Genomic DNA, 24,697 nt, shown 5'->3' on the forward strand with positions numbered 1-24,697 from the left:
CCTATTTCTCTGATACTTGGAGAGTACAAAAGTTAGAAAGAAATTGGTCCAATATTTGGTGTGCTTCGCTTAAAAGGCCAGTATCAATTGAGAGGTTAAACGTTGCAGTAACCGTTGTTAATATTATGTACTATCTACTTGTCTACTATTCAAGTAAATGGTAAATACTGTAGTTAGTTTATCGAAATTGAATTTAATTCACGTAATGACATCTTTGATATATAGAACAAAGTCAAAGGTGTTCGAATACTATTATAACTATAATTCGGGAACAGCTTGATCGATTTTCATGGTTTTTAATTTGTTCGTCTCCGTCCGAATAGCAAAATAACTAAAAACAATGGAAAATTGAGGCAAAAACTATTTATGGGTTTCGCAACTGTGTTGTTCGTGTTCGTAAATATTTATCCTTTCCATATCGTAGAGTCTTCCCTCATAAAGGTTTCGAATCGGCAATATTCTTATTTTAGATTTTTGTAGAATGTCAATAATGAAAGCGGATTGTCAATCCGCTTTATTGACATTTATTGGTTGTCAAATATAAGCTACTTAAATATACAACAAATCAAGGTAACGTTGAGTTACAATTAGGTGAACTTAATATACATTTGTTGTACTTTGTACTACTTTTATAATATAATAATGCTTCAACTAACTTGTAATGACGTTAATTGAATGTTAGGCGGTACGAAGTTCGTGGGTCAGCTCGTTATAAGAGTAAATGAAAGGTAACTTACACATGCTCGTCCTTGGCGCTGGCAACGAAGCATTTACACTCGCGTTTTTGGAAGGTGCTTTCAATCCAGCTACGTGTGGTTTTCTGAAACGAAGAAATATGTCATGTTACTACTTGTCTTGTAGGTTTAAGTTTAATAACAGTCTTATTCAGAAAACTCGTAATCACTGTATATTTATAATATGCCTATAACGACTTTGTTAAACTATTATTTGCAAATTAATTTTTTTAACAGTTATGTTTACCATAATTATCATGTAATTTAGAATAGATAGCTCGTAACAAATACTGTTGATAAAATATTATATACGATGTGGTAAACTTTAATAAATATATAAATAAATAATTTTCGTTTACCGCGAAACACTCAATAATCTCAATAAGCTTCGGTATTAATTGTAATTAATACCGAAGATCTATTAACTATAGTTAATTACTGATCTAAAAAATCAAAAGAGTAGTAGAAGAAACAATTTGATTATTTTTTTGAACAACTTACCCAATCTTATGCAAATACTTGTAAATACTTTTAATTAGATGTGTTTTGTTGAAGCCTACATATATGTCGGTTAGGAAGGGACGTTAAGGGACTCATAAATTAATTAAATATTTAAACAAGTTAACGTTTACGTAATATGAGGAGAGGTTGTGCCAACTGTGCACTTAAAAATATTATGTTTATGTATAATTTAGGTCCGTAACTAGATAGTTTTACCTGTATCAGTCTAATGTTTTTTAGAAATATTTTTATTCATTTATTAACACTACGTTGCATACCGAAATATAATACAATTGAACATAATTACTTGAAAAAGAGGGCAACTGGCGGCCTTATCGCTTTCGAGCGATCTGTTCCAAGCAACCACAAGTGCAAAAATTCACAATACATAGCTATTTAGACAAAACGCAAACAGGAACAAAACACTCAACTAAAAAAAGATATATGACAAAGAAAAAGTGCACATGACTCACGATAATTTTAGATCACTTTCTATCCACATATAGGTAATGTTTGTACAGTAGAGATTTAAAGGAAAATTTTATTGGTATACCGAAATTAATTTCCAATAAGAATATTTTTTATAATAATTTAATAACACATTTTCCAAGTAAACTTACTTAATTTTGGAAGTTGAATACTTGAATACAAAAGTCATATAAAATAAAAACGTTATGTCACGAACAAATGTATGTTGAAATTTTTTAATAATACTGAAATTGTTTATTTCCTGTATTTTGCATAGAACAATGTTCAATTTTGTTTGTTTTGTTGTTGAGTAGACTCTCGGGCCGTGGGTTATAAGTCCACAGGCAAAGGTTTAAGTTGACGCTTGGTAGATATTATCAGTGACATCAGAGATGGTGCTTTTCTCACTTGAACAAGGGTGGTTGTCACTTATATTACTTGCGCGTATCGTATAACCGCGCTTCACATGGGCAACCATGACTCGTAAACCTTAAAAATTCAGGACCCACACCTTCCTCATACATTTTCGATTTTAGTAAGATGCGACAGACAACTTGTTTTTATGTCATTTAAAAGTTAGACTTATGCTGTCACTAAGTTTTTTGGACGCATTATTAAGCTCAATTTTTTTTTTAAAATGCTAACTATTAATCTCTCATTCCCTATATACTATTGTTAGCGGTAGTTGATTTAGTTCTTAGGGTAAGAAATAAAACACTTCAATGATGACTTAATTCACTATAATTTACTTCACTGATTTTACGTGAACTGTATAACCTCAAACTTGTACGAAGAAAAGGCCCGTGAGCATGTGTCACAACCTCTTCTATAATCACAACTCCCTTCTCCGACTCGACCATCTCACTTCGGGAAAATGGTCGTATGTACGTATGTACATAAGTACATACATACGTACGTACATACATACGTACGTACATACATACGTACGTACATACATACGTACGTACATACATACGTACGTACATACATACGTACGTACATACATACGTACGTACATACATACGTACGTACATACATACGTACGTACATACATACGTACGTACATACATACGTACATACATACGTACGTACATACATACATACGTACGTACATACATACATACGTACGTACATACATACATACGTACGTACATACATACGTACGTACATACATACGTACGTACATACGTACATACGTAACAACTCGTAAACAACCGAACGAGTCAAATGAGTAACTATTGCACATGCGCACTTGTAGCAAGATTCTTAAGAATATGTTTCATAAAAATGTTTAGAATTTAATTAAATTAATATTAGAAGCTAACACTATAGACTTAGACTGACTTCGCAAATCTAACTACCACAAATCTTTTTGGAATGTTTTTTTTCGGGTTAAGTATAGGACAAACGCGTCTACGAGGTGCCAAAAAATTGTAGTCATCCCCATTTTAGTGGGTCTTTAAACAAATAAACAACTTAATTAATCTAGACGACTATACAGTTAGGTTAGGAAATTGCAAACACAATATTAGCCAAAACTCTTGAGTTCAATTTATTTAAAATGAAAGGAAAACGAAATATAATGCGAATACAAAATAATACGTTAGTGAAATGTCTGCAGCTTACTAAAACTGTTTATTATTTCAAGTCGATGTTAGCACTATTCGCAAGACACGAAACCGTCCATTGTCATATAAGTGAAAGCTTTAATTATATTTATGTATTCATTATGACTTCGTTGCAGGTATAATATAATTAACATAGAAAAGCAGGGCAACTGGCGGCCTTGTCGTTTTGATGCTGTATTGCTGTATATGTGTTGATCTCTTTTCTTCTTAACGAGTCTTCAAACTCAATCTCAAAATAACTTTAGTCATATAGGTAAACAAGCACACTTATAAACGTCAGAAAAGAAAGTAAATGAATTGTAAATTTACATATACTACCAGTTCGCAAGTCAAGGGTGTAGAGCGGGCATGAAGTGGCAAGAAACTTTCCGCTACTCTTTTTATTTGTTACGTTTTGAGTCATACAAATTGTTTGAATTGGAGCAAATTCCAAGCATTAGGATCATTTAAATATTCGTCAAATTTATAAAAAGCTTTTTTGATTATTTATTTAGTCAAATTCTCTAATTTCGCTTGGGACTTCGTTGTAAAAACGAACACAATTTCCATATAAGAAGCACGGTTGGTAGTACACTCAAATCAATTCTGTTTCGAGTATTATACTGGTGAAAGTCACCAGTTAAGTATGTCTAACGTTCAGTTCAATATTTAATTAAGAGTAAGACATGGTATCACTATAAAAACTTTAGATCATCATCAATAGTTTCAGAAGAAAAAGAATGTCGTATGATCCACTCAACATTTTTGAAAATATTCTAGTGTAAATTCATCAGGGATTGTGAAAGAATGTTTCATAACAATCCAGTTTTGGAGTTTATTGAAACAAATAAATAAACTTTTATTGATATACTTTTTAAATATTTTGCATAATAAATATATTAAATCGGTGTATTGGTTACCTAAACCTTCAAGTAAAATTAAATAAATAAAATTACGCTTTTAATCTTTATATTTAAAATACAATGAGTAGAGACGAGGTTAATAAAAATGCTAATTAAACGCTCTGAGTTTGTGCCAACAAGTGTAATTACTAACTTCAACCATTTTGGCATTAGCGGCGTTTTAAAAGCAAGAAAAGGCTGCCCGAAATATGACACAAATGGCCTTGGCTAGCAGAACTATATTGGCACATCATTCCTCTTTGTGATATATAGTTTCACGAGAGATATGCACTGCTTTAGGGGATATGTCAGACAGAAAATTCGCTTTGTTCATAGTTTTACGCTTCAACAAATATCCTAAAATAACATATGTACATCCCAAAATTTAACTTTCGGGTTTACTGAGAACCTTATTTCGAAATAATAGTCTTTTGTTATGACAAAACTATTACAGCTGACGGTAATTCGCGACAGTCAGATGTTTTGAAGCAACTTTGAAATCAAATACGTATTAGCGTAGTATAGCGTATTTCCATTGCTGCTCACATTTAAAAGTCGCCCCATGTCGCAATATTTACGTCAGTTATAAAGAGATAATGCTACGGATTTTTCTCCGCTTTCCAATTGGTTAGAATCCACCTTATTATAATTGAAGTTTTTGTTACGAAACTAATTAAATTTAAAGGCCGGCAACGCACTTGCAAATTATGGCAATGTGTCCTTTTTAGGACTCTAAAACAACAACTTCTCAAAGTTTAGTCTTCAATCCCAAAAGTCCTGTTCGTCCTAATATGCCTTAACATCGACTTGCTGCCTCTACACTGCTATATACTTGGCTTGTCTCAGGGTAGATATTGAGACCCATAATTGTCTTTATTTTTATAAACCAACAAGTAGGCGATCATTCACCTGCCGACAATCCTTCATAGCAATACCATTTTGTCGATATAATAGTAGTAGACATAGTAATAAACAATATGAAGTTTAATTCCAACACACAAATATACGTACGTTGAGCATTGGCAGGATTTCCTCGCTGTATAGCGATATTTATAAGAGCGAAGAAAGCACCAGCTCTGGGGTCTCGGTCACTATCTCCTATGCGCAATCTTAAATCTTTAATTAGCGCCTGTGCACTTGAACCCCACGTCCCAAGAGTCTAAACCAAAGGGAACAAAATCGAAGTTGAAGGAAATAGACATATATTTGAGTTTATTATCGTCCGGCTGCTCTGCGACTGTGTGAGATTTATTGTGTAATAAACTAATCTACTCAAGCCCTGTATATTAATTAAATTAATAGAAAGACCACACGTATATAAGCGAGTAATTTGTACCCTCATTACACAAGTCAGGATTTTCTGAGTGCCGAATAATAAAACAGTTTGCATGACTATGTGACCGCATGCCACTTATTTGATAATAAATTGTGGCGTAGTGCCAACTTTTATTTACCGAGCCTTTATAGGTTTAACGAGGTAGTTACTCAAAGTGGGTTAATTATTAATTTATGGAATCATAGAATCAAAGATAGTCTCGTTACAGCGTTTTGATTCAAGCTTGTATGTTTTAAGCTGAGAGGATAATTAGACGAATATTTATTTATTGCAAATTAATGCATTTCTGTATATTAAAAATGAAATATTTGAATTACAGAAGTGTCATGACTTGGTACTAATTTTAATTGACTAAGAATTCATCATAATCATGTCAAGTAATGGTGCTTTGTACAGGTGTGATCTGAGAGCAAAAAATAATGTATAAACAGCACTGACAGTCCCTATCAATTTTTAATGGATACGTATTATTAAGTTTCTCGTACGCCGTCCATGAAAGCGAAGAATATTGGATAATATTTTTCTTTATAGATTATATGACGCGTCACGAGTAAAAAGATGTAGCCTTGGGAGTGAATCCTTACAAAAATATGTTTTAAATTTAAGTAACACAGATGACACGTATAAAAAAATTTGGAGAATGGGATAGATTGTAGTATTTTTTTTAATAAAAAAGTGCGCAACGGCTCATCTGATGTTATACCGCCGCCCATGGACACTCTCAATGACAGAGGGCACGTGAGTGCGTGTCCGGCCTTTTATGAATTGGTACGATATTTTTAAAAAGAACCTAAGTCGCCTTGGTTCGGAAATACGTCAGTGGCTTAAAAACGCTCAGTTGTGAAACGACGGACGAGGTGATATGGGTGGAATTTGGTATTCTGCCTCTACGGCCGATGATGAAACTTAATGAAATAAAAGTGTACGTAGTCGGAATTCGAATGCACTATCTTAAGCTTGAAAATCGGATAACCTCTATAAAAATCTACACTATAAACTTCTGTGTTGTATAATAAAAAAAGCTTTTGTGTACAAGAACAGTTTCGCTGTAGGAACTAACTTAGGACAGAAACAAAGATTAAAGACTTGATGTTTCTAAATGTACTTTACTCTGCACCGAGTAATAGCACTTCGGTAAAAGCGATGCGACAAAGGAGTACCTGTGTGGTTGGAAAGTGTACGGTAACTGGCAATTGATAGAATACATTTTGCAATAACAAACGGTCTTGCATGCCAATGTAGCATGATGAAATTAGGGTCCGTTTGCTTTGAAGTGTGTACTGGAATGAGATTGAATTATTCAATATGAAAGCATCTGTTTCTATATAAATAAGATATGAACCTTAAACCCTTGAGTCCTGGATATTGTAAATTTAATATACCACTTTTAAACCTAGCTAATTTCTTTTATTAAACGACATATATAACAAAGTATTGGATAATGATGCTAAAGATGCCATGGAATGTTTAGGCAGCATCTGGAAGAGAAGAGAAATTGGTATCAAAACCTAAATCAGCTTGATGCGGGCTTTAGTGTCCTATCTCCTGTATGGAGTAGAATCGTGGACTGTCTTGCCTCGAGATAAGCAAACGATACATGCCTTTGTGATGTGATGCTGGAGACGAATGCTACGAATACCGCGGACTGCGAAACGCACCAATACATCGATCCTGACCCAACTCCGCATACGCACTCCCCTGTCTACCATATGCAAACAGCGAATTATATCATGTTTCATACAATGCGCAGAGGCGATGAGAACTTGGAGAAACTGATCGTGATTAGTGGCACCGTTCACCAACCAGGTGGACCAATAAAGTCAAAGATTAATCGTCCTCAAAACTCGCTGTTATAAGAGAGACGCCTGATAGAAACCAGAGCTTCCAGTGATGTTTCGTTACTAACCACCACGCTCAGACATAAGCTACCGACTGATGAGAGAGATGGTATAATGATATTTTCAATTTGTTATGGAGAAGTACTGTACAGTTTTTGTTAGATCACATCAACACAATTATTAATTGACTTCTGTCTGCATGTAATGCTTAGATTGAATGTTTCCTGTTTTAGAATAAATTTATTTACTAACAAAAGAATCCAGTAGAAAAGTAATGAAAAGAAAGCACTAGTGAAATAGCTTCCGGTAGCTTGAAATTGCATTGTACTCCGGAAAATAGCAATCGTTGATGAAATAGAGGCGATATGCGCACCCGAGATACTGAACAGAGTGTGTCATAATTATAAGGTGAATGGAAACAGTTGAGCCAGATGTTTGACCTATATTTTAGGCGACTGAGCTAAAGATTTCTAAACTTACGTATCAGGGATATTGTTAATCGAACGGCTTTTAGTAAGAAGCTGTTAATTAAATAGATTGAGCTATAAAATACACTGTGTATACAAATTAGAGGATTATATTCAAGATAAAAATGCATGGAACATGCTGGTCCTGCTTCACGGACAATGACACTAGACAAAATCAACTGGTTGCTAATCTAGTCATATGCGTTTTTTTAATAATGTAGAATCTATAGTTGCAATGTTTGTAAATACGTGAGCAATAGCCAAATAATAATTTAGTTATCTGCTGCATTGTTTTTTATAATACTATTTTCATTTCAGTATAGTCTAGTAGTTTTTTTTTAATTCTAGGTACATGGTTTTCACATATAATTATCAATTCAATATACAAAATATTGTAAAAACTATTTTAAAAGAGTAAGTTTGGAGTTTCTTGGCCATTGTTCTCCATAAGAAACTATCTTTTGGAAGGGGCAACATTAAAAAAAAATATTTTTAACTTTTATTTACTTTTTAAAGTTAGTGAACCCATTGCTCTCAAGCATGGGGTTGTTCTCAAGTACGCGTTTCACACTTACTTGAATAGTACATAAGCTATTGTTTCTAAATATTAATCAGTTTTATAGTTCTGATAACTCGACTCTCAACCCTGACATTGTAGGTTTGATCCCCGGCTGTGCACCAATACGAACATTCGCTCGAATGGTAAAGGAGAACATCGCAGGGAAACCGTCTTGTCTTAAACCTAAAAAGGCGACGGTTTTTCAGGCTCAGGAGGCTGATCACCTATCTACCTATTAGACTGGCAAATGATCATGAAACAGATACGGAAATCTTAGGCCCAGACCTAAATAGGTTGTAGCGGCACTGATTTCTTTTATATGAATGTTATTAAGCCCATAATAGCAACATGTATCGTTAAGCCGGTTATCTATTCCTCTATCAGGCTGTTATTTGTTTTTTTTTAATGTTACAGGAGGCAAACGGGCAGGAGGCTCACCTAACGTTAAGTGATACCACCCCCCGAACATGGACACTCACATTTCCCGTCTTTTAAGAATTGGTATGCTCTTCTTGAAGGACCCTAAGTCGAATTACTTCAGTCGGCAGCTGGTTCCACATATTTTAAACCCTTTCTCTCTCACTCTTCTCTTAGGTTGTAGGTATATTTTTTCAGACCGAAAGCTTTTTACGACAAATTTACTTGTTTATATTAGTAACAGGTGTTCGCTTAGAACGCTTCAGGGGTGTGTTAAATTTTAAACAGAGTTTTTTATCCAAATTTTTGGTTTTGATCGCATAGGTTTATTTGCATTTAAAAGCGAAACGAATAGGAAAATTTGTAAATAAAATATTCAATTTTTATATAAATAATATTATGACTAGGTTATTTGAATTTATGTCAGGAACAAAATACTATATATATGGAGCACTGAAATATGCCTAAAACAGGATATCAAGATATATATATCCACATGGATACAGAGACCGGCTTCAGGAGGTATATGCTACAGATTAAAAGAAATCATATTCTTAAATAAATCAGTGTGCACGTTCGCCCCAGGCGCCATTAAAGAGCAACTGAACTTCACAATTGATTCAACGTAGTACTGTCAAATTGACTATTTACAACCTGTAAGATGTCTATGATATTGCGTTGTGTTAACATTCTAATCCAACAAATGACATCGTGTTCTCTTATTACATAATCTCTGACATATACATCTCCCCCCAGACCCCTTACTAACAACAAAGTGAAAGTGTGATCGAAATACACTAAATAGATTATGTGATTAATAAGCTTTTTTCTTAAGTTTATTTATTTATTGTTAAAGTTATAGTCACCCTTCTCGTTTTAATCAATGAAGGCATCTTATCGTCATGGAGGCCTTTCAAGTTAATATAATACTTGAACTTCTTATTCAGTCCTATCCTTGATTTTCTTATTTGGTGATTACAGTAATGATTTACTTTTTTACACATATTACCCACACATTGTCTATGCTTAAAAACAAAATGCATTTTAGAGGATTCCTACATTCGATTAATACGTTTATCTACTATTAGTTTTGCTGACAAGAAGGGGTGGGGGGGATAAATTGCAGTAAATCTGCTTACGGAATACTTGAACGGCCCCATTGTCATAACGTTGCACAAAAACAGTCAGAAGTAGCGGGTATAACCTAGTCCGTAGTAAAATACACTTAAGCTAAACAAAGTTATGATTTACGAGTTGGCAACACCAGGCATATTAGTTATTGGTTTATAGGATAACTTTCAAGAACTTATCGTCTTTGGAATTGTTTCGTATAAAAGATAGTGATTTTATTACGAGAATTTTGTATGTAATTGTGTATAATTATATTTCCAACATGCCCCAATTAATAACATGGCAAACGACTCAAGGGGATGCCCAAACAGGCGGTCGTCGCAGCCCATGGAGATACTCGGTACTCTTTTAAAATATCAAAATATCATAGAAAATGACTATAGAAAATATTACAAAACTAAACTAAAACTTCGCAGTCCAGTTTCCGGAAGCGGCACCTGTTCACAGGCATGATTCAGGGAATTAAACGACCTGTCACACAACGCCACCGCCTCAGTCACATTTAAGTAAGCATGACTTCTCCATTTCTTATTCAAACGTGCGTCAATTTCACAGTTCGCTAGTTCGCATAAGAAAGTGTCTTGTGAAGAGGACCGTGGAAGACTTCCAGCCATCAAGGTGATGCTGATGAAATATTTCAATAACACGGCTCGCACGGTGTTGAAATGAAGCAGAAGAACAACGCAGAACTCTCCAAAGTACATTTTGTGGAATACGCATATAGACACTGTCTCTGCGTAGAGAGAGCCGATTCAGGAATCAGATATTATTTATTGTATTTGCTAATAATAAAAAGCCCTGATGAAAGTACAACACGTTGTTTTTACATACGAAAAATTTCCTTTTTTCATAGGCCGGTTAACAAGCCGTCCTCAATATTAGCAATTCATGAGACACATTGGGCGACAATAGACCTGCAATCTCACACAGACGGACGACGCACATTTTACATGTAAATGAACACAACTTTGTTTGACGTCATAGCCAAAGGTTTCGGGTTTAATAAATTCCTGATTTATTCTATTTTAAGAAACCATATTACAATTATAGGTTTTATTCTGAATAAAAAGAAACTACATGTGCCTGATTGTGTATGGAAATATAGTCTTTAATTTTTTATCACAAAGTGTTTAAATAGCTAAATTTTAACAATCTTGGTCATTTAACTAATTAAATGCTTAATTAACCACTAACAGCTATCTTTACTCGATATGTTACCAAAAACCGCCTTAGTGAGTAGAAATACAGCCTGCCACTCTTACGTATCGAAGTTTAGAATATATTATCATAATTTGTATATACCCACATAAAGAGGCTTACAGAATGAACTTGAATAGCGCGATATAGTGTATTCTGTTCTGTTTTTGGTTCAAATCCGCTGAGCCTAGTTGAGTACGGATTTCTACAATGCCAATATATAACAAAATTATTGTATCTATTTGTATTGTATTAATAACGTACCATGATAGACTTTAGAAGCTATTCCCAAGCTCATTTAATGAAGGATAATATCGTAAAATCGGCATGTCTTACCCTCAAATTCAGAGATTCAGAACTTTGAACCTAAAATTGACGTATGTCGTGCTCAGAAGGCTGATCGCCTTCTTGGTTATAAATGTACAATAAATGAAATAGAGGCAGAAACTGGGAAATATCAACTGGGAGGTTACAGGTCTTCATAAATATTACTTAAGTTTTTAGTGGAAAAAGATTGTTTTTTCCAGATGTTTCCTAGCTGACCACAACCCTTAGTCATGAAATACAGACTGAAGAGAGAGAGAGATCCACTTGATGTGGCAATTGACCTATAACCTGCTCTATGGCATTCGCAGAGGTACACAAGAAAATCCTTTAAATAAAGCTTATTTAAACACAGAAATCTTGTGATATGATTAAAAGAAATTTATTATATAAAGTAGATGTAATTCTTACATTTAGAAAGCATTTACTGACACCCAATTGTTCTCAACCCAACGCTTCGTTTAAGGTCAAATGTCATTGTAGTATAAGGTAAAAGTCAATTCTATTGTACATAATATATAAAAAAAAGCTGTGGTTGGTTATTCTAAAGCGTAAAGTATGTCAGAATCCGAACATAGAAAATCTTTTTTATACGTACGTGGCGTTCCTATATAAAAGATTCCTATCTTGAAATACGATAAAAAAGGTAGCACATCCAATGTGGATTCGAACCGCTAGAGAACGCCACGATTGTAAAAATTTAGAGGAGGCCTTTGTGGAAAGACAGTTTGTAAATAAGTAAACAATCGTTTAGTGAAATTTACTTCAAATATAGCATGTCGGTTAAATAGCAATAAAGACTTTATATTCTATTTATTCATTATTATTTATAGAGAAGCAAAAAAATCTAACAATAAATAAATGTTATTCTTCTTCTAAGGTTAAGCTCTAAAACAGAAGTAGCAATGTGCGGGGCATATAGCAAGATGCACAGATACAAGTTGGAATTTAAAGATAATATGGAAAAGATCAAGAAGAAGGAACACAATAAAGGTGGATAGAAGATATAAAAGCGAATGGAGAAAGAAAGCCATGGATAGAGAAATTTGGTAAAAGCTTGAGGAAGCTTTTAACCGTGAAGTTGCAAACAGAAATGTAAATACCAAATCTAATCTAATATACAGTATATATATTATTTGTAAATATTGGAAATTATTATTATTAATGTTTTTCAAGCTTTATGAATTTTAAAGTTGCTCAGCTGGTGAGGATAAAATGCTGGGACATAACCTCAGACGTGCCGATATCCGCCAGACGGTACGTGACGAAATGTCGCTCACATTTACAAAAGGTCTCTTGTTCACTGGTCATTGTCACATTGTTCGAAATTTCATCAAACTGGAGTAGATAAATTTTAACTTGAAATATGTCTTGATGTTGGAAATGTGTTGCGTTTGTAATATTAAGAATAATATAAAAGGGGTTTGAAACACAATACTGACTTGTGAGCATACAAAAATCACAATACATGATATTTTAAATAACAAAGTCCTCCAACCTCGTCTGTCTGTGCCTGTTCGGTGATTAACTCAAAAACTACTGCATCAATGTTTACATACATATAAGGAAGGTAAATATAACGATAACAGTTTGGAAGAGATTCGAATGACTGAACAATACTTTACTTAAAAAAAACAAACTGTTACTTTACGTTCTGTCATTCATTTTACTGCACAGTTAACCGTCCCTAACCTGTCCAATATTTTAATGGAGCTACCACGACACTAAAGCCACCTGTTACCCACTAAACAAAACTTATATTACTAGATATGATCATATTTAAACGTTTAAAAATGCTTTTATAATATTGTGACTTGTATGAAATTATTATGAATTATTAAAATAGGCTGTTAAATTAAATTAAAACAATATGTATCGTATACGGTGCAATGTTTTTGATACGACTAACAATAAAAATAAAAGCCTTTAACACGTAAATATTTCTTCTTCTTATTCTTTATAAATATCTGTGTTCCCTTTATTGGCAAAGGCTACTCCAAATCTGTCTTCACTGTGCCACTCTCTGACATGTATCAGCTGTTTCCTCTTGTCTATCCACGTTCTAAATTGTTTTCCTCTTTTTCGTTTATTGTACATTGTCATGTATGCAGTAGTATTGTAGACCGTAGCATTGTAGCCAGAGTCGACTGCAAAAATCCTACGGCGTAGAGAAACATATCGTAGAGATGTGGGTCACTCTGCATCTTCTACCGCATTTACCATTAGTCTTCAAAGGATTAATACCTGCAGCTGAGTTTCATCATCGGACGTCGAGGCAAAATGCGAAATTCCAACCGTATCACCTCGACTGAGTGCATTTTAAGGCAGTTTTTGCCGCACACCACTGGAACCAGCTGCACACTGAAGAATTTCCAAACCAATTCGACTTAGAGACCCTAAGAAATTTCAAGAAAAGAGCGTATTAATTCTTGAAACGCCGGCAACGCACTCGCGAGCACACTGGCATTGTGTCCATGGGCGGCGGTATCACTTACCATCGGGTGAGACTCCTGCCCCGTTCCATATTTAATTCTATATACAAATAACTATAAATGTACTAAAAATACAGCTTGCTGTTTTAGGTTCACATATCGATCATATGACCAAAGTTAATTAACATCATAAATTATTTACGTATAAATAGATTTAATAAAAATTAAACACGGCCATAAATCGCTTCACTGGGTGGAAAATGACAGTAAAAAATCTATGTAGACTATAACTGTATTTTTTTTAAAAATAGGATACTAATTGTGTGGACATGTTAGCCTCGTCTCACCTCCCTCGGACAAGCATAAAAGATGGGGCAACCGCCGAGCAGGCCGAAAGTAATGAACGGCTCAAATATAAGAGACTTTCCTCCTATTTCTTGGTTCTAGTTAAAGATTAGGCGCTAGTTAAAGATTGCAGTTGGCGCCTGGTAGATAGTACCGATGAACCCAGAGCTGGTGCTTCCTACGCTCAAAGATAAAGTATGGCAATACAGCGAGGAAATATTGCCAGCGTGGTACACTACCATCTGCACCAAACTTTTTAAAATCTTATTATATTATTATATAGTTATATATAGTATATTTGATAGTTATGTTTAATTTTAAAAAGCGATTAAAACTATAATTTGACGTTTTATATTTTTATTTATGGAAGACGTCAAAAACAACAATCGCAACCTTTAATTGTTTCCTCATGATTGTTGCATAATTATAAAATAAGGTTATAAATCATTTCTAGCCTTAAAGGATCCTCGTTTGACCTGGTTTCCCGACCTACTTTTCCCGGAACTGGCTCATTTGTCATGCTAATACAGGTGGCCGAAGGAACATTAAAATACCTGTACAACCTCGCGCTTTGAATTGTTTTAAAGGAATTAGATTAGCATTTTTAGTTTGCGTTTAATGGTGAAAAAATGGATTGGAAATAAATGGGGAGAGATTTCGAAGATTGACTTCAGTAATTGGAAAGGCACGGCAAGACAGAGAGAAAACAATTGCTCAACAACATTACTACCGGACGAATAAGAAATATTAAAGGCAAATAAATTTGTATAGGCGCTAGTTCCCACACTAAGGACGTGTTTTTTTAATAGAATAGGGACGCATACGGGCAGGAGGCTCACCTGATGTTAACTGACACCGATAGATACTCACTTTCTCAGAGGGCTCGCGGTTGCCGGTCTTTTAAGAATTGGTACGCTCTTTTCTTGAAGGACCCTAAGTTGAATTGGTGGTCAGCTGTTATATAAATGGTGGTGTAAATAAATTTTGGGTAACTATACCATGTAAACCCTAACCTAAAATTAATTCCTATAAGAATAAATTAATATTTCTTATTGCAAGTTTTTCTTTGTTATCTACATATACTTTTTAGTCTATGTTCTCGCGTAAGATCAAGAATCAAGTTCTCTTAGCCTTAAAATAACCTGATTTGAGTTTTTTTTTTGAAGCTGACTTTTCTGCGGCTAATAAATTGATCTGATCCTCATATTGGTTGAGTCTAAATAATTGTAAAATGGTATATAAATTGTGTTTTACTCCAAATGGTCATAAGGTCATAAAGTCATAAACAAAAAAAATATCGGTTTCTAAGAAAATAATTTAAAAAAAGAAATCATATGGTAAATAGAGTTTCCACTAATGAAAATGTCTATAAGCTTATTCAATTCTCTATATAAGTAAACAAAGCAAACTAAGCATTAATATATGTATAGGGTCATTAAAATCGATCACTCAATGTCATTGGCCACCCAAATATGGATTATGATTGCTGAAATTAACTAAAAACAAACAAAACGATTAGATGTAAATTAATTAGTAAAATAAACACGAAACTCCTAAACAAACTGTAATCAACAGGATTCAAGCGCTTCATTATAAATTCATTAAAATGCTCTATTTATAAGTTTCTCTGTTTATAAGCTGACCTTTGTCTGCGAATAAGAAAAATTGCCTTAACTGGATAAATATATTTAAAAAACAGTTTAAAAAAGTGTGTGTACTTATGTACACGCGTTAGAAGTTATACTTTTTTGGCGTAAGAAGATAAAAATCTTTTCAAAATTTTATCTTTCGCCTTATACTACGATTAAAAAAAAACACTTACAATATAAAAAAGGTACTTAAAATTATTATATGCAAGTTTTATTATAATGCTTAATCTAGTTTATTTAAATATTACAATAATGATATTTCTATATATGCAAATAAATGGACATTTTTAATTTTAAAATGTTGACTATGCTAACTTCATGGTTTCGGATTTTTGTGATGGTGTGCGGGTGTTAGTTTTTTGTGACGGTGTGCGCGCGAATCGAAATAATTTACTCTCATCATTTTTCTCTAACGCGCCAAAAGGAGTATAAATATTAATATTTAAAAAAGAGGATTTTGAGTCATATCAGTTGTTTACATTTTATGTATAAATAAGTCAATTATATATATATATATATATATATATAGGTATGACAAAAATATCGTGTCAGTAAGTACACGTTTTATGGTTGTTATCACATAAAGTTGGTACTCGGTCTTGCGGAAGGCTCTCCGCTTTCATAACTTAAACAACTTAACAATCAATCAAGTTAACAAACAAAAATACGTCGTGATAACCTCCTCCTTAATGTTTTCTGAAGTCGGTCCAAAAATAAAATAGACGAAAATATGAAATACTTTGTTTGAAGCTGTCAACTGGGTTTATCGTTTAAAACTTGAGTTTATAACTAACATACAATTAGGGGTAATGGGATTGGGACCCTAGACTAACAAAAGACTAATTTGACGTATTGAACAGTTCTTAAATGTAAGTGACATTTGTTTTACCTATAAAGAATGTATGTAATATGTGTGGGAAAAACTAAAGGGCTCATTTTGGCTTCAAATGTCCAATGATTGCTAACATTTGGTTTGCGCTTCTAATTATTATTAACTAAATTATACATGGAACTTAACTAATGTATAGTTACAAAAAACTTTAAATGTACAAACAACTGATGTAGAAAAAATAATCTAATATATACAAACACCTTCCTTAATCTGTTTAAGCGTGTAATGGAAAAATAATGGCTTCATTTAAAATTTTCACAAAGTAATCGCCAACATGATAGAAAAGTTAACTCCTCGACCTGAGCTGAATTAAAAAGGCCACAGATTATTTCCAACAGTAGTTAAGGTTATATAAGTGATGTACTTATTTTAAGAGCAGTATCAGGTTAGGCATGGAATACTCAAAGCTCAGGTCGTGGGTGCCACTTCTCCTACCACAATCACCCGCAGAACAGATCGGAAGCTGGAGTGAGCGAAGTGCAAAGTAAAGGACCTCGCCTAAAGGCAGTTTGTTATCTTAAACTGACTATGCTTTGCAGCGAAGGCGGCTTTTCAATTGTTAACAGCAGCTCTGATCAAATACGCGCTGACAAGCGACGTAATGCGTCATGTAATGCATGCGCCAATTACACTCAAGCGCGTCGATTCATCTAGCGTCTTTTGTTTTACATTTTTACCCAGAACATGCGGTTAGTTTAAAGTATTCAAAAATGAATTTAACGTTGAAAAGATTGTATTTAACTTCAAAAGACTTTTGTCCAACTGTTATGCTTGGTCTGTAGCAAAGGCGTGTAACACACAGGATATTTTATTTTCTCTCTGGTTTATTTTTTAATTAAGATCCCAGACCACACTTCCTCTGTTGCACACGATCTTAAGAATTTCGTTCAAATAGTTTTAAATTGTAATTGGTTTCGATGTTTGATTTGAAAAGATTTATACAAAAATAGTTTCTTTGTAAAATGATAATTATTAGAAATTAAAGAGTGAGAACGTTGAGAGTCTTCAAAAATTGGTTACTTAATTGTCAATATATAATTTATATATTCATCTATTGCTATATTTGGAATTATGATAAAGAACTAACAAATCAACTATAAAATTAATAATTGTATTATGAAAATATCGCGTCCGTACGTACACGGCTATCACGTGAATTTGGTACCTTCAGGGCCTCAAAAATTTCACACGACAAAAATGTACCTCTTTGTAATTAACCAAGCTTAATTTATAGTAAAGTGAGAATTTTGACCTCAGATAGTATTAGTTTTTTCGATAATTTTATTTGTATATGTATTGAGATAATTTTTTATGGGTTTGAGGCATTCCCTTACCGAAGGATCCTTTTTATCTATGCAAGTAAAATAGAAAAAAAATCACTTGGTGCACAGCCATGATTCGAACACACGACCACAGGAATAAGGGTAGCTTAAGCCAACAATTTTATAAACTAGTATTTTCCCAACACTGCAATTGGATTGCACAGTCATAAAAATGAAGTTTGTTAAGTATAATGGCAACATTGTTAAAAAAACCACCATTTTGACGCCAATTGTTTAGCATTTTGCCTACTCTCATAAAAAGCTACCTCCACTGTCCCTAATTTTTTTGTGATGGCAATATTTCACAGCTATTTGGGTCCGTGAGGGATGGTTATTTCTTTTATTTGCCTAATTCGAAGTCATTTCGTTCGTTTTATTTCTTTATAAAAATATTTTACATTCGCGTGTGGTCTACAATAGTAAATAAATAATTTAACACCAGTGTTTTATCCGTAAAATAATCATAATTTTAAATTCCATAAAGGCCAGTTGTGTCACGTTAATTTGGTCGTAGCACGATCTTATAATTACTTCGATAAATGAACTTTGAACTTTGGTTTTAATTTTAAAGCTGTGGGGGCCTGGGTATCCTTCCTTCCTTCGGTAATATATTATGTACTGGTTCGGCTGTCGCCTTTACTATATAAGGAATCTAAAATTCGACGGTGGTGTCTCCAAGCACCGAATCCTTAGTTATTGTAATGAGTAAATGCGGTGCACAGTTCATTATCAATTCGCACGCGATAGCGTATGTGCGCATGTAGCGTACGTACCTACTACGTATGCTTACACCATTACGCCGGAACATCGCTTATCATTTCCGGTTCGTGTGTGAAAGTCAAAATCGTCAATTTACATCCTTCTTTGGCTGACATCGATTTAGCGTTAACAATAACTTTACAATCTACGACTTTTAATAAATAACATTTCTTAGGACTTTTAGTAATATTCGTCGGTAAAGGTCAAATAGGTCATAAAAAGTCAAAGGTAAATAGGACGACAATTTCAATTTCTCAATTATGCACAGGTATAGGTTCCAAATATATGTGCTAATCTTAAGTCGTTCTACTGTGAGTTTTAGAATAATTTATTTATTGAATAATGTTATTGAATTTTGATAACAAACTTTTTTCAATTCTTTGTTCCCCTTTAATATTATCCGGAGCAAACAAGATGCGCTCCTTCAAACAATAGTTAAAAATTCATCTTCTAGACAGGCTTAAACTCAACATTAGGATGTAGCCTAAGATCTGTTTAGTTTTGCCTAAAAAAGTAAGACATGGCAAGTTACCAATAAGTAAACTACATATATTAAATATGTTGACAGATATATAACGATAACACATGAACATCATCTAGACGTCATAAAGAATATTTTTGAATCTTTTTATGTGATAGGAGGCTCATCTGATTCGCACCCATGAACACTTAGCCACTCACAACATTGCCAGAAGGCTCGCAAGTGCGTTGCCGGCCTTTTAGGATTTGGTACGCTCTTTTCTTGAAGGATATCAGCGAATTAGTGCGGAAATATTTCAGCGCGCAGCTTGTCCCACATAGTGATGGTGCGCAGTGCTTGTTAAAGGATAATTTAGCCTTTCCTTCCAAATGACCGCGAAATTAAACGTCATTCGATAAGTCAACGCCCAGTATTCCGATGCTAGCTGAGGCTTTAAGGAAAGTGTCTTCAAAGAGAGGAGTAGCGAAAGAGCTTTTTTTATTGGAAGACGCGCTCGTTGGGGTTAAATTGTACTAGATTTAGTCCTCTTCTCAATCTCTTATCTTCGAAGAGTTATATACGACAAAAACAATGTTAAAAGATATTAGTGAAGAAAAGCGTCGTGGGAAAACTGTCTCCGAACCTATAAGATAACGTATATCGTCTCCGACTTATATGCTCTGTATAAAATGTAAGGGAAAGAATTCAATATTTCCGCAGATTACTTGCTATTTATTTTTGACTACTCTATTTGTTTTTGTCACAATCCCAAGGATAATGTAGGATTGTAAAACGTGACGAAGCATACGAGAGATATATTCGAAATTCATAAAAGTCCTTTAGATGAAACCGTGTCGATTCGTAATTTTAGTACCTTCTCTGCTTTGGTTAACTAAGTGGGGCGATTTTATTCTTCTTACAATTCTTTGGTTTCATGGGCAGTGTTTAAGAACGAATTTAGCACTCGCTAGTGTTGTTAAGATATCGTAGGGAAACTGGCATTCCTTAGATCCAAAAATCGACGGCGTGGGTCACTTACTTGCCTACCAAGTCCAACTCAAAGTCAAAATTATTTATTATTAGGTAACACAATTTACATTTATGAACGGTAAAAAAGGAATACATAATAAATGTTTCAAGCAAAATAATAAACGCGAAACTGATCAGAAATCTACGGCCAAGCACAAGGGTTTTATTGCTACTAATTTTTTAGCTTAACTATGAAAATCCGAAAAAGAAGCCGTTTTTTTTTGAGATATTACACAGCATGGATATTGGTTTATTCTAAGATGACAGAGGGCGTCGTGTGAATTATCTAGTAAGAAAATAAATATAGAACGACGCCGTTAATTAAGATGTGTAATAAATTGTTTCAATTCACTCAACGAGCCACGTAGGGCTTTGAACTAATAAATTATTATAAAGACACATTTTCTTACTACCAGCATTTTATATATTTTCTCTTCGACGGATGAAACGAGTACGACTACTATGATAACTGAACCACAAAGAACGGTTCGGTGGCCGTCGATCCACAATCTTATACTAGAACAATAAGTCCTGAGTACATACCTCGTTACAATATCTTCCTACCAGGATGAAAGGCACACAATCTTATCAGCCGTAAGGATTTGGAAAAATTCTATTAGTTTGGGAACAAAGAGATGTTAGACTGATGCTAATACCTTGCCTCACGATAGTTCTCCAAAACACACTAAACACTCACAATAAAATTCTAAACAGTGGACGTAACTATTATCAATTATAATTAACAAAAAGTATATATCAAAATAAAAATGTGTCTAACGTAACCCGAGTAAACCTCAACAATGACTCAACTAATAAATGTGACGGTCGGCCGAGAAAAAATATTTGCGATCACCCTCATCAAAAATGATTAAATTGAAATTATGTATTTCGAACAATAACAGTGTTCCATATGCTAATAAGATATAAATCAGGAGGTCTGGGCCTCACATTTTTGTATCTGTTTTATGATCGTTTATCAATCTAGGCAAGTAGGCTATTATGCCTGAAACACGCGGTCGACTTTTTGTGTCTAAGGCAACTCGCACAATGTTTTCCGTCACCGTTTGAGCGAATGTTAACACATAGAATGAAAGTCAATTGGTGCACAGCCGTAGGTTCCATAAAAGATCACTGAGGTTACAAACTCAAGGAGAGTCGCACGCGGAAGCCACAAGGACAACAATACTGAAAGGAAATACACATTAATTATTAATTCATCATCTATTTGAGTGAATAATTATAATAAGTTAACTTGATGTAATATAATATTTTTGAATATTGTGATGATGTAGTGATAAAATAATATAAGAATCGACTATGATTATATGACTCATAATAGATTTGCACGCCAATATGTGTGGCAGAATTAATAATACTTTATACCCATTTACAAGAAATATTATCAAGCGATAGGTGCTTCTTATTATATAAGTCAAATCTTTATTACAAAGAATACAAATATCCTTTCAACACCATCAGACACATTTCTGCATATTTTTTATTACTTTCATAACAGGCGTTGTGATCAGCGTTCTGTGCTTAATAATTTCTGTGTGTATTTGACTTCTTTAAAAGGCTTTAAGTCAAAGGGTTTAGTTAGCTAACAATTGATAATTCTGTTGAGGAAAGTATTTGGTGAAAAGTTCCAGAAAGTGAATATATCAATTGAGGTTTAATTAATATTACACGTGGCATTGCAATTACTATGAGTGGGCTGTGTGCATGTCAGAGATGAGAGAAGTTAAGCGCTCGTGGTTAATCTCCGCAATAATTTAATTTGATGGCATTTTGACATTTAGTTTCATTAAGATTTAACGAAGCAAATTTGCCTGATCATAAACTAAACTAGACAATTATGTCAATACACAATAATATGAGTTTATTCAAAATAATATATAAAAACATCAGAGTTGCTCAGTAAACGGAAAAAATAGTCTTCTTTATATATATCGCAATATAGCATTTATTTATTTTGTATTCAAACATCTAAAATAAATTATATACAGCAAAAACATTTATACAAAGCCTATGGTCACAGATGGAATACATAATGTATAGAGGATGAAAATTTACGAAATGAAAAATTTCATTAAAAATGATTGAATACGTACCCAATTCGGCTGTACTATGTGATGGTGTATATGTAGCAGTAAAGTAGTTAAATCAGAGAGTTAATTAAAGATCGATATTCAGTCAAGTCGCTAAAGTTCCGTCAGACAAGTGATCACTCATGAAACGTTTAACGAGTTTCCTAAACGTTCCTAGGCAAGAAGACTTACCTAACCTAACCATTTACAATAAAGCAAAACACGGGATATCCAAGCTCTCAGTTCTTCATGATCACACCGAAATCACTTTGTGTTGTTATATGCGTTGTTTCTCGTAATGTAAGGCCGACACATTTTGGTCTAGTAATCTTTCTTTATAATCAAGTAGTTGATCAGCCTTCTGTGTCTGACACGCTAGGACCGTTTATTAACGGCGTTTCTTTGAAAAATTGTTAATAGTTCGACTAAATACAAATATTCATTGCAGAATTTTTCATTTAGATCGTAGTGATGTAACTGTCATTTTGAAGGCAATATTAATCAATAGGAGTAATTAGGATTAGGAAATTCAAGAATTTGTTTCCTTAACCGTGCTTAGTCACGGCGTTAATAAAAATGAACTATTCAATTATTTATAAAAATTTGAAGCGTTATGTAATTAAAAGTGGTTTTAGAGAAATAAGTCCAAAGTTGGTCTTATAAATTTGTGACAAATTGTCTTTACGCTGAGATGAAAAGAGAGATACTTTAGGTAGAAAGGTTCAATAAGATTTAGTTAGATTAATGTACAGTAATCCCCCCTATAACGCGGAGATTTCTCAAGCTATATTTCTGTAGTGTGTAATGTAAAATTATTTGTCAAGTCTATAATTAGTTTTGCGTATAATCCAACTAGGTGTAATGGCCGTAACGAGTCGCTTTTATTTTAACATGTGTTTTGAATTTATTCCCAGACTATTTATATATTTATTTCGTAATCCCACAGCTAACAAAAATTGTATATAGTAACAACAAAACGGTTCAAACATTTACAAAAGCGAAAATACAATAAAAATTATTCAATACATTTAACTTAGTAATACCTAATTTTGCTGTGTTGTGTGATGGTGGGAATGTGGGATATGCAGGGTGAAGTGAATAAATAGACGCTCTGGAAAATGGTGCTGGTGGGACCGAGTTTCGTAAAAACGTCTCCATACTCCAAGAACTCAGTATTAAGCAGCTGTGCTAACATTCTTCGGATACGTATCTCGGCGTGGTGTTTACTCTATAGGACGCCTTGTCCAGGGGAAGGTGGTAGGCACCAGACCGCGAGGAAGGTCACCTACGTTTTGGACTGACCAGATCAAGGCTGCCGTAGGAGGCTCAGTGAGTGCAACAAGATGACCTCTAATAGGCAACAATGGCGAAACCACGTGATCAGGCAGGGGGCAGGGTGAGGGGCAGATTTGATCGCGTCGTCGACCACTACTACATAGCGATCACAACCGCTCTGTCAAGAGTGTACTGGATAAGAAGTAGGGTGAAGGTGTGTATGTGGGGTATGTTCATGATGCAGGTGATTTTGCGCTATAGATATTCTTAACACTCCGCGATAGCTTAAACCAGTCAAGGCTTAAATATTATTATTGCTCTTTGTGTTTGCATAGTTAGTGTTGACTTAGTAGTTTGGTTTGTAATTTGTAACATAAGGAAATTCCGTATTATAAAAAAACTGTTTACCCAATGAAACTTCCTTTATCACAATAGGCCTTTTGCCAAGGAAAATTAATGGAAAACATTGCGTGATTTTCTTTCAATGAAATGGTTTCCGGGCAAGGACTAAGAAAACAGATAAAACGCGGTTTCCTGAATTATTTGTATCAATTGAGTTCAGTTTCATCTCGGAACTTGGTGTCTTATTGTGATCTTAACTTAATGTAAGTTTTGTAAACATAGAACTTAGTTTAATAAGAATAATTTGTGAGCCTGATATGTGGTGGCAACTTAAAATTGTAATTGTCATTATTATAAGAAATTGTAAAATATTTAATATAAGGCATACAAGCAGGAGGCTCATCTGATGTTAAGTGATACCGTCGCCCATGGACACTTACATTGCCAGAAGGCTCACAAGTGCGTTGCCGGTCTTTTAATCGGTACGCTCTTTTCTTGAAGGATCCTAAGTCGAATTGGTTCGGAAATACTTCAGTAGACAGCGTCCATAGTATTATTATGCGTCCATAGTACCTAGGCTACTTTTAATTATAATTACTAGTAGGCGAGATCAAGGGCTATTAT

The 24,697-nt window shown here is 34.0% G+C and overlaps 1 protein-coding gene across 13 annotated transcripts in view; it reads right to left on the reverse strand.

Annotated features, from left to right (window-relative positions):
- The window catches only part of LOC123712866 (transient receptor potential cation channel trpm), a 159,701-nt gene that overhangs the window by 66,503 nt on the left and 68,501 nt on the right, over positions 1–24,697 (reverse strand). For all 13 annotated transcript variants that reach the window (XM_045666206.1, XM_045666205.1, XM_045666201.1 and 10 more), the window contains one exon: positions 738–820. In XM_045666206.1, the coding sequence (XP_045522162.1) occupies positions 738–820 (83 nt within the window). The remainder of the gene's footprint in view (positions 1–737; positions 821–24,697) is intronic.

This window comes from Pieris brassicae, chromosome 8 (genome assembly GCF_905147105.1).
Source record: "Pieris brassicae chromosome 8, ilPieBrab1.1, whole genome shotgun sequence".
NCBI lineage: Eukaryota > Metazoa > Arthropoda > Insecta > Lepidoptera > Pieridae > Pieris > Pieris brassicae.